The sequence below is a fragment of the Leuciscus leuciscus genome (genome assembly GCF_965113295.1).
Source record: "Leuciscus leuciscus genome assembly, chromosome: 12".
NCBI classification, from domain to species: domain Eukaryota; kingdom Metazoa; phylum Chordata; class Actinopteri; order Cypriniformes; family Leuciscidae; genus Leuciscus; species Leuciscus leuciscus.
Genome location: NC_138736.1, coordinates 7114485 through 7126862, shown reverse-complemented (window position 1 = coordinate 7126862; position 12378 = coordinate 7114485). Strand labels below are relative to the sequence as shown.

The window sequence follows — 12378 nt, the reverse complement described above, 5'->3', positions numbered from 1 at the left end:
GTAAATTGTGGCCACGTTGAACTAATTCGTTGAACAAATTATTACAATGTCGCCACAATTTAGTAAAATGAGGGAACAAATTATTAAATTGTGCATACGATTTACTTAAAATGAGGGAACAAATTAGTAAATTTACAACAAAAAACTTTGGAAATAACAACATTTTAAGATCTGATTACAAAATAGAAAACTTTTTCAACACAATTTTTAATATTAAATTACAGGGTGGCTCATATATTTGTAATTTATTTTTTAATTTATTTTTATTTACTGTGAACATTCATGCATTTTTTGAGCAATATGTAGGAATAATTTGTAAAATATATGGCAATTCATACTTTTTACTTCCAAAAACCATACATCAATCCTCCTTCCAAGGAAGTTCGAGATTCGAAAAATGCCTGGAAATGCATAATTTGAAGCATCAGTCGTGTCCATAACAAATGTGTGTTACGTGCATAAGTTTAATAGTTTTAGGGGTTTGTTCAAATCTTTTATTATTACCAACCCCACACATTTAGTATGATGTTTACACTTTCATACAACTGTGGGAGTAAGAGCAGAACTTTTCAGTTAATACATATTTCAAGAGCCAGGCCGTTGCCTTCCTCTGCTCTCAAGTTCCCCGCTGTGTTCATTTGTAGGATCTCCATTAGCATGAATAGATTGAACACAGGGTACCAGTCCTTCATCCATTTGGGACCATATGGGGTGCCTCCGCTACAGCTATCAGCCCATCCAGCATCTTCACTTAGAGGTTAACTGCCTTTCAAACTGCATCAAGCTCCATTCACACTAACATGTGCAATTTAACGGACTGCAAGTGACTAAGGCGCTTTCACTGGCCCCATAGAAAAAAAAAAAAAAAAGAATGAGATGAAGCGAACCCGTGGTACGAACAAGAGATTGAAGTCAGAGTATGTAGGAGGAAAACAGAGAGAAAGACGATTAGATGGAATGGACAGTGCCGTTTATGGATGTGTTAGAGACCCACTAAGCTCACTGTCCTCACCAGCTGTTAGAATGATCTAATAGGATAAAAATCAAGTCTATAATAAGACAGGAGGGGAAAAATGGCTTAGATTTTTCCCTAATGTGCACTCATCTCTTTACCGGCCCAAACACACACACATAACATGTTTCTGACCAAACACACGTCATCTGAACCACCTTGTTGCTGGAAGAGTATGTGCTTACGTACTTACCGTATACCGATCAGGTATTTCTCAATTTTAATGCAGATTTATGATCACATTGATCAAAATTAGATTGTCAGTGTTTATGATCTTTTAAAACAAATGTTGATTAATTCTTACTGAGACTTTTGTGGTTTATATGAATTTACATTTATGGTTTTGTTTTAAATAAAACATTAAAGAAAGGGTTTAAAATAGCACAAGCACAATGACAGAGCAAGGCTGTGTGATTTACTACAGTACATCACAACATCGCAGGGAATGTTCCACGCCAAGTAAGTACGGAAAAACACGAGCTACTGTGAAAAAAACACCCAACATTTAGTCCTCTACACCTCTTGGACTCTACAGGATTTACACGGCACCAATGAGAGCCTCTATAAATCAAGGCCCTGTCACACAGGGCTGGGAATACGGGGTCTGGTTGACATGCTTACGTTGGCTCTCTTTGTAAACGAAGCTCATTCTCCGCGTTAAAGGCTCGGATTGTCGTGGTGGAGGTGGAGGAGGAACCTGTGAAGGTGGCCGGATTGTTAGAGGGGTTTAAAGACTATACTGACATGGCACTTTTTAGCACAACTTTAGTTTTTGAGGTAGATGTGGTTTCATGAGGTAGACATGTCTTGAGGGAAAAGCTCTGCCATTTATTTTGAATGGCTATGAATCCAGCAGGATTGGGATCCACTGTAAAGGTAGTTAAATAGCACACTTATGTCTTTTAGATCATAGTTATCTTCATAAATGTGAAAAACGCTTCTTTAAGAATGAATTATGCCAACATTCACTGGAAAATCACTCAAACCAGTCCTGACCTGAAGAAGAAATCCAATTAATTGATTGTCTTATAGGCACTGGGTTATTATAATAATTACAAATGTGCAATTTTATTTTTTCAAACTCTCTTGAAACACCATTATGGTTGTAATTATAGCATTGCCAACATATTCAGAGACCTGTGGCATGAAATCAAAATAATTGTATGCTGTAATTGCTTTCCCATTGGTAATCAAAAGGCAAATGTTTAAAGCTTCATGACTCCTCAATATCGTCAGAAGGACTCTACACCGTCAAAACATTTGAAAAGCAAAAAGAAAGAGTTTGATCCTCTGTAATGTGAGAACATGAATCTCTGATGCTTGTCTGCACCTATAATCCAGCATTAGGTTGTCCAAACTCTTTGTCGAGAAGCATAATCCATCTTCACTGATAATAATAATAATGTCAAATTTAAAACATTTAAATTAACTGAGCAATCATCAAAATAGTCTTAAAATGCATGTGAAAAAAACATTCTATTGTAAATTAATGTTTTCTTGTCTGCTGTGTCAGTTTAAGTGCACATTGATCAATGTTTCAATGCTTCTCTTGACTCCATCTAATTGTATTTTCTTGACATTGCTTCCCTGGTCTGACTTGAGAGATTGCCAATCCTAGTTTAGAATTTTGGAGTGGCCAATCAAATCACTCCAGTGGCCATTGTCACCCCAGGGCACGCCTCTGGTGAAAAGTAATGTAGCACAACGATCTAAAGGCCTGAACTGAGCCCAAACTCAGGCTGCAGACAGCATGATCCAAATGAAAAGTGAGTGAGCATGTGGCAAATGCCACCAAAGTATACACTTGTCACAAATTGCAGGCAGGTAATTACTCGGTGGGCAATTGTTTTTAAACCTTAATGACAAAAGCCTCTGGACACCAGCATATGGATGTTTGAAATGCTCCTTCCTCTAATAGAACATTAAAGATTCAGCAGTCTAGCTAATGGAAAGATGAACAGTGCGCTCTTTCCAGGGAAAGCAGATAGGAGACAGCACTGCAGAAGGCAGGTGTACTTTGAGAAGCTTAATGGTGGGAGACTGAATATGATCCTACTATTAATACTGTATTAATTAACTTCCAGAACACAAGGCTCGGGGATAAGGAAAGCAGAGAATGCTCTGATAAAGATGTGTTTCCAAACACCAGGTGCATGTACAATTGCCTTTCAAAATTTATTTATTTTTTAACCTCAAGAACCAGAATAGAAACTGTTCACTCCCCATCATAATTCTTTTAAAGGGACAGTTCACCCAAAGATGAAAATGTCAAAGATGAATCGGTCGTCATATATTCACCCTCATAACATTCCAAACCTGTACACTTTTCTCTCTTATGTGAAGCATAATATAATATATTTTGAAAAATGGTTTTGTCCATATAATGAAAGTTAGAGGTAGTCTTTCATTGCATTATATAAATAAAATGTTTCACCAAAGTCCACTTATTATAAAACCTTAGATGCATTTTAATCCCTTTGATTTTAAAATGAATACGATAAATTTTACAGGAGGTTAAGGCAAACTTAAAACAAGACGTTTTCTGCCTTAAATTATTTATATCATTAGTGTTTCAGGTTTCAGTAATCAATTTAGTGCTCCAGTTACAATTGCTTTGAAACTCCTGCAGTGGTGCACGTGTGAGCATGGTGATATTAGTCCATCATGTATCGCAAAAATACAGGATTCAAGCACAGGGTGAGATTATTTCACTTGGGTTGGGTATAAGTGTGGGGTTTGCAGGTTAGAGGGGTCTTACCTTGAAGGAGGACATGGCAGGGTCCCTGTTATACCTGTCTATGGTGTGGAACTTGGTGGAGTGGTTGAGTTCATGGTACAGCTCTGAGTGTCTTTTGCGAGTGTGCATCACTTTCTGTAAGGAAGGGGAAAAACAAACAAACAAAAAAACAAAACAAAAAACAAAAACAAAAAAGCAAAAATAAGAAAGGGCAGGCCAGGGAGGAGCTGGGTCGACGGTAACTAAGTTAAACCGCAAGACTAGGGTGACAAACACTCATCCTCTCAAAGGGTGGTGTTCTGATTGGTTAATAAAACTGATGGGTATCAAGCAATATTAAAGCTCTCTGGTCAGTATAATTTCCTACTTACAGACACTTCCACCAATTCCCAGATTTAAATGGAGGTGATTGGAGGCTGGCTGGGCTGTTTTGTAGCAAAGACGTTGCAGTCCAATTACTATGAATGGGAGAAAGTGCAACGCACAATATGATGGAATAAGTCCCGCCTTCTAAATAAAAGAGCCAATCGCTAATATGTAAAGTCATCACGCCACTGCAACTGCTGTTAGAAGCTCTGCTTGCTGTAGAAACAGTCAATGTTCTGAGATGGGCGCTTATGACTGCACATGCACATTGGCTGGTTCAGCCTGAAAAAATCTGTTTTTTTTTGTCATGTATTTAAGTATTTAGAAACAATATTTATGAGACAGTTGTTGTCAGATTTCATTGGTGAAGAGATTGAAGCTATACTTGTCTGACTGAAACAGCTGCCTAAGAGGCATTTCAAAGATGGCCGCAGAGTAAAATGACTTGCCTTAAAGGGGCTTTGTTTGCAGTCACAGCTGGTTTTTGCACAGAGCCGACATTGAGCATTGCTCTAACCTGTGGATATCAGCACTGTTCTCATTTAGCATCTATGTGATGCGGTTGATTTCTAAGCAAAAATGGAATTTTAAGTTTGTTTACCATTTATTTTCTTCCTGTGAGTGTTATCTTGGGGTATCTTTGTTTTAGGGCAACCAACATTAAATATGTTTATAATTAAAGCGTAACTCTCGCCAAAATGCAACCTAGGGTCTTTTTTGTTAATCTACCCGAGGCAAACTTTAGTTTAAAAGCATAATTAGAATGGAAACGCCACTTTTAAGTTTGACCGTATTTTCGTTTCCGGTCAAATTGCCTTTTGAATGGGAGTTCTAGGGGCACGACTATGATAGCATCAAAATCGCTATTTTTAAAACACTAAGAAGGCTCGGCACAACATGAAACTTTGCTCGAAGTATCACCAGGGGCTCTACACATGAACTCGAGCATTGAGAACATTGTTTTTGTACACAGAGTTTACTAAAAAGAAAGATTTTGAACAACTCACAGTAGCTGTTGTTGTTTCCGTCTGCCGGCATTTTATCAGTCAAAAATAGTCTATCTTATTTATTTATTTTTACACAAGGGCAATACAGATTTTAGTTGAATATTTAGTTTATTTTTAAAGAGGAATTTAATGCATTAAAACTAAATGCACCACAAATTATTATATTTCAACTAATTTACATTTTGAAATGTATATCTGTAACAACAAAAACTAAAACTTATTTTATTCACCTGACAACCCTAATTTATTTATTGGGAAAGGAGGGAGAAGATCTCATGCAGCACTGACTAAAATGGAAAAGGTTATGAAGCTCTAAAAGCATCTGAATGTGTTAGTAACAAGACATACCTCTGTTTGAGAAGAAGCCTCCATACCGGAGAGCAAATATCCAGTCATAACTTAACTTAAGCTTTCAAACATAATTGAAGAACTGCTAGTTTAAAAGCACACAAGTGTGTTCTGGAAAAAATTGATTGGGAGACTTTTGACTGGAGATTTGCTGGATTCTGCCATTTGATCATTCCATGGAGGTGCCCATTCCCTCCAGTCTGCCTCAGTCATACACGTGCAGTCTCTACTCGTCTCATTACGCCGTTTATCTCATTCACACACACTAATGCCACTCACTCCACACTTAAAGAGCTCTACACTGATTCAGTGTTTCTGCAGCCTTGATCATGTATTCAAAAACGTAGGCTATAGCCTACTGCTTGTGTATGGTGTTATGTTTAGCCATTATACAACACACATATTGATGACATATAGAAGATGTCATTTTGAAATAAGGTGAGCTGATTCTGAAATGCAAACTACAGTAAATGTAATACTATTGTTACACCATATTATTTGGACTACAGGAATTATATATATATTGTAGTGTCATTAGTTTGTGAGTATTCCATCTGTCTTTAGAATTCGCACTGGGCAGAATGAAGTTAAATAGGTAAAAACCCTAAATAAAAAAATACCATACAATATATGTATAATTATGTACTACTATATACATAGACATATATGGTAACACTTTACAATAAGGTTAATTTGTTAACATTAGTTAATCTATTAACAAACATGAACTAACAATGAGCAATACATTTGCTACAGTATTTTTTTTATGTTTGTTAATGTTAGTTAATACAAATACAGCTGTTCATTGTTTGTTCATGTTAGTTCACAGTGCATGAACTAATGTTAACAAATACAACCTTTAATGTGTTAGTAAATGTTGAAATTTATATTGACTAAGATTAATAAATGCTGAAGTATTGTTCATTCTTAGTTCATGTTAACTAAGGTTGTTAACTAAAGTTAACCAATGAACTTTGTCGTAAAGTGTGGCCACACACACAAATGCCTTCAGTCTACAGTAGTGCATCATTCTACATATATTTTATGGTATTTTTTTAATTTATTTTTTTACCTATTTAACTTTATTCTGTATATATATATATATATATATATATATACACACACACACACACACACACACACTCACATACAAATGACAAATTATAAAACTATAACAATAAAAGAAAAGAAAAAAAATCCTGGCAAAGTGGATTGTGTAGTCACCCTATTTTAAAATGACTCTGAAAAAGCCTAAGGAATCAAGGCATGTGAAACACTGAGCAGTTCAGCCATGGACAGGACTGTTGCATACTAAATGCATGATGGGGGAAACAAGCACCAGTGCGGCAACTATCATTGGCTCCTTTGTAAGTCCATTGAAAACTCTCTAGCTAATATTGGACAGAAGCACAAACACCAGTCTATGGACAGATGGGGACGGGCTCTTACCTCAAAGTCCAGCTCAGAGTACCGTACTCTTTTCCTCTGGGGGAAGGGGGAGGGGGAGAGAAGACACCATCAATCACAAGTGCACATCTTTCAGCACCTGAGTAAACTTCGGCTCTGGCGCACATGACGCATGGGTCTCATGCAGGTGCAGTGAGCATATAATACACCTCAGCTGAATGAACTGCGTTTTTCCAGTGGGTGTTTTTTGATGTTTGGTTTCAAATTGAACTTCAGCATGAACTTAGGAAAGGGGTATTCACCGTCACCAACATGTGGGAGTGGGGCGGTGTCTTACTGCATAACAGCAGTGATGTTAAAAACAATTTTTTTTCCTCCATAAAACAGCATCAGTGATGATGATTTTAGCCTTTGAAATTACAAGTATATGTCTGCATATACTGTAAACAGCAGAAGCTATGGTATGTTTGGAAAATTGTATAATATTTCATAAATATCTCAGTTTTGTAAACATCTCTAATCTTCTGTAAACAGCAAAAAAAAAAAAAAAAAAAACTTGCTCAGAAGGAACTTGCTCGGTTCTTACTTTTTTTTTGTTGCACATCTGCATAGTGCAATTTGCATATATAATGTACAGCGTCCAAAATTATTTAAATTAAAATCAGTTGAGAAAACCACCTGGCAATACATTTTTCACAAAGGCCCTGAAACTGTAGTAGGCTAAAATGAACAATGTAAACTTTCTCCATGTTACCTGCACATGTAGCTATCCCCATTTATTTTCCTTGTTATAATGTAACATTAGAAAGCTGGTTAAAAATCGACAATGTTATCTTTTAAGAATATATATCCGTCCTTGGAAAATGTGATAACTTATACCTTTTAGCAGTGACATTATATAGCAGTGACATGACAACGGTCACCAAATTTTGATAGACCAATTGTTGGCGAGGAAAATTTTTTTCTCCTCATATTTTCATTTTGGCTTAATATGAGGAATGTTGTCACAGTGATGTCACAAAAAAATGTATACATTTCTGATGTAATATATCAATTACATAATATATAAACTTCTAAAGTCTGACGACATGTGAATCATGACAAATGGTTTCGTTTTTTAGGTGATTTGTGTCACTTTATAGTGAATGGCTCACACACCGGCAAGTGTAAGACTGTCCTTCTTAAACCAAGTAGGCTATATGTTACATGGCAAATATGGTTTTATACACATTTATTTACACTTTTGAACAATAATTTTGGACCATGGACATTAATTGTAGTACTGTAAGTGTCATATATGGACTTCTGAGAGGTGTCCTATGTCTGCAACCTGTAAGGCAATCTGATAAGCAAACAGAATATTTCTATTTCCTGCTGTACTAATTGAGGCTTAAAATGCCATATATGTAAGAGATGCAATAGTCTATAATAAAAAGTTTAAGTTATTCAAAACACATTCACAAATGCAGTTAACCAACAGTGTCTGTACACATTCTGTGGCAATTTGTCACAAGCTCAAACTCACTGAACACAAACCAGTCAAGACCTGGGCATACTCACAAAGGGAGGATGAGAGTGAGTCACATTTTATACCTTGTTTAAAGTGTGAGAAGTTAGTTGTTGACAAAGTTAAGGCATCACTTGGTGAGTTAGGTTACAGCAAGCCAAAGCACTACAAACTCCTCAGTGTTCAAGCCCACTAAAATATCAATACCCAGGAACCTTTTCCTTTGTGACCCCAACCTTACATCACCAAACTTGAGTTCTTAAGAGAAAAAGTTTTAAAAATCACTTCTAAAACTGGTGTATTGCAGCCTTTCCAGCATGATGATTGATATGAAAATTATATGCATGATGTATACTAACAACCAGGGCACTTATGAGTAATTGTGTGAGACAGAGGCAGAAAGAGAATGATTGAGAAAAATGTTCTGTCTTTCACAGGTAGTCAAACTGCCAAAGCATTAAAACACATTTTTAAAGTCAACATGAAATTAAAAATGTTCTTCAATGATGTGATTTATTTCAGAGTAAATCAGGTAATCAAGGATGAAAAAAAAAGCTCAAATAAATACTTTAATTAAAGCTAATATGTATTTTTTTTTATCGCTGCTAGGGGTTGCTAACCTTACAATGACAAAGGCGTAGGCTGATGATGCATAAGCATTAAGCAGAATTATGGATCTTGTCGTCAAGCTGATGAATCTAATAATGTTTATGGATGAGTGAATACATTGATGTTTTTAACATGACTGTGGTATGAAGCAGAGCGCGATTGCTAATGAGAGACAGATATCAGCGCAACACGTGAGTCGCGCAGATATAAAGGAATAAGGACAATTAATTCTACCAAACTATCTGCAAGTGCTTTATTACTACTCACACAGGTCAGTTTATTAGACGAATTAAACTTGTGAGGTAGCGCAGCGATGTTTCACTTGGTCTAACAGTTACACTATCACACTAAACTGCATTTGAGTGTGTTGAGTGTGATTCTATATGTTCGTTTGTTGGCTGTATGAGACTAGCAGTACGCTAGATCAACATTAGAATAACATACAGATCATATTCTAACATTTCATCATGTTGAACTATAACATTGATTAGTTTTATGTACATTTGCTCACCTGTCTAATAAAGTACATGCAACACTGTGGCGTCTCTGTCAAGTCGAAGTTAGTCGCGGACGTGGAGCTCTCGGCATCTCGAAAACGAGATATTGATCTTCATTTTAGTTCTCCTTTTGTCCCAAAGTCTGCTTGCCATGGTCCATAATGTTTGAACAAAACAACAAAAGCGTGTGCATGCCGCTAAGCGTTACTCAGTTGTCCACGTCTTTCGCCATGGTTACTATGGCAGTACGAGCGGAAACCAAGGGTAACGCGGATATGACGCCATTGACTGGCGACTCCCTCACACCAGCTCATACATCCCGATTCCTTGGTTAAAATCGCAATTTTCTAACGATTTGCAAATAGTTGGAAACATTTGGGATATTGTAAGTAATCAACTAAACAAAATATATAACACCGGCCTTGTGGTTTTTGGATATTTTACTGCAAAAAAAACGAACTAGGCCTTATGAACGAAAGCTTATAAGCATGTTCTCAGTTTACCTGTTATTTGCCGCACTTACAAAATATGATAGACCATTCTGGTGTATTAATATTATTGTTATTATATTATATATACTTTCATTTTTAGTGTTTAAAAAAAAAAAAAAAAAAAATCAATCTGATGATGTTCATTGCTAGAAAGCAGCAAAAATCACAGTTCAAAAATGATAAAACTCATAAAAATAAAACAGCTCATAAAATATTTAGTTGAAACAGTTAAAACATTTTTTTAAGCTTAAGCACTTCCATTCACTTCCATTTGGAGTTTCAGGCACTACGTTTGAAACAAGACGGCTTAGGGTGATGTTAGTTTAAAAAAGCTTCTTTTTTTTCCTATTTTTTTAGATGCAGAGCAAGTTATTACATTTTGATGAAGAACAATGTTTTATTTGTGCAAAAAATAAATAAATAAAATAAAATAAAATAAAATAAATAGAAACTACTAATTTGATGCTGACTTTAAGTTTGATAACTGACTTTAGTTACAAATTCATGCCCCAGTCCCAAGAACTATGTATAGGAGACAAAGCGGGAAGGTTTTGTGTCATTTAATGAAGGAATGCAGGCTCTCTCAGTCACTTCCTCTGGCTGTTTCTCTCTCACCATCTGCTGTCCCTCCTTGTGGGGCTGTAGTGTAATTATAGAGAGAAGCGGAACTGCACACACACACACATACAAACACACCCAACCTGATGCAGTCACCAAGTTGTGTAACATCATGTTGACAGGGGACTCTGGGTTTAGAAGGCACACCTGAATGCATTCCAGTGATGGACTGACGAGAGAGTTGCTACATGATCAGTATGCATTGCGTCTCTGGGACAACAGATGATGTACTATCATCCAGCCCCGAAATGAAAGGAGACACTACTAATAAGATAAATCAGCCATGGTATTGCTCTCCTGTAACAAGTATTGCTCTCCTGTAACAACACCTTAAAGGGAGAGTTCACCCAAAAATGATAATTTACTCACCCTCATGTCATTCCAAACCTGTATGACTTCTGCAGAACACAAAGGAAGATATCTTGGAAAAACAAGTAAATGGGGTCTAGTGCTGTTTTTGGACCTCATTGGCTTCCATTGTGTAGACAAAAAGTACAAATAAACTCTTCAAAATATCTTTTATTTTTCACTGAAGAAAGTCATACATGCTGGGAATGTAAATGATGCCGATTAACACATTTTGGGAGAACTAGCCCTTTAATCGTAATTTGTCTGTTTCTAGGTAAGATTCTACGGCTTGTGTGTTTAGGTCGGCGTGTTTGCAATCACTGCATTCATGCTTGGTTTCATCTCTGTTATGTTTTTTGTTGTGTTGATCTACCTGACATTTTTCTGCCAGCATGATTCTTTGTGCTGTGTGGTCCCCGGTTCCCTTTTTCCTGGCAAGAATGCCAGGAGATTACAGCACTATTGTGTACCTAGGTTGTATGCCACAATTGTAAACCACAGGTGGTTTCCAAAATACCCTGGGACATTCAGAAGTGACGGTTGTTCTAGATTGTGAAAGAATGTACCCCTACTTTAACCCCTACTTACTTCCAAAGATCCAGCCGAGAGGCTGGTGTTGGTGCTGCCCAGGTTGCGGGGAAGGGTTCTGGTGCGCTCCACCGTTCCCGAGGTAAGGATCTGCCGGACAGAGGGACGATTCTGCTTGACCTGCAGGGTGTGGGTGTTGGAGTGCGTGTGCCCGGTGTGGGCCGGCAACTGTTTGAGAGTGCCGTAGGAGCGGTTTAGGTTCATGCTGATGTGGTCCACAGCTGCAAAGTCTGCAGGGTATGCTTCACTCTCAGCTGGATGCAGAGTCAAGGGTGAAGGGGGCGGAGGAAAGGGAGGGTCATCTACTGTAATGTTCAGGGGCTTCCCCTCATCCTGGGGTGGAGGAGGGGGCTTGAGACTGACTGTCCGACGTGGCAACACCATGTAGTCCCCTTCCCCGCCTCCTCCAGCTGAATCCTGGGTGGAAGAAGGGTTTGGCCGGGCCCAACCCAGCCCACTCTCGGTGCACAGGTAAATGGGTCCGGATCGCTGATGCTGACCTTGTTGCTCCACATTGACATCCTTCTTCAGCGGCTGCTCGCTTAGCTCATTCAGGGTACCCAAAGCAGGTACCTGCACCAGGAGGTTAGGGGGTGGGATATTCCCAGGTAGGCTGCTGAAATTAACGCCTTCCTGATGAGCTGCCAACTTGGGGTCGTCCTCGTCATCCAGGGAGATGCGGGATAGAGTGCCAGTTATGGTGGCAGGGTTACAGGTGTTTACCTCCTTAAAGATGACTGAGGTAGGGGAGAAAGGAAGAAAGAGAGAGAACAGATAGACAGAAGTGGGGAGGAAGAAAGAGACAGGAGCAGAAGTCGAGTGCACAAGATCACACAGATGGAC

The 12378-nt window shown here is 37.9% G+C and overlaps 1 protein-coding gene across 1 annotated transcript in view; it reads right to left on the bottom strand.

The window, feature by feature from the left end:
* The window catches only part of adgrb2 (adhesion G protein-coupled receptor B2), a 331945-nt gene that overhangs the window by 10474 nt on the left and 309093 nt on the right, over window positions 1-12378 (bottom strand). The window contains 3 exon segments of the mRNA XM_082187020.1: window positions 3771-3884; window positions 6920-6955; window positions 11536-12272. Coding sequence (XP_082043146.1) covers window positions 3771-3884; window positions 6920-6955; window positions 11536-12272 — 887 coding nt within the window.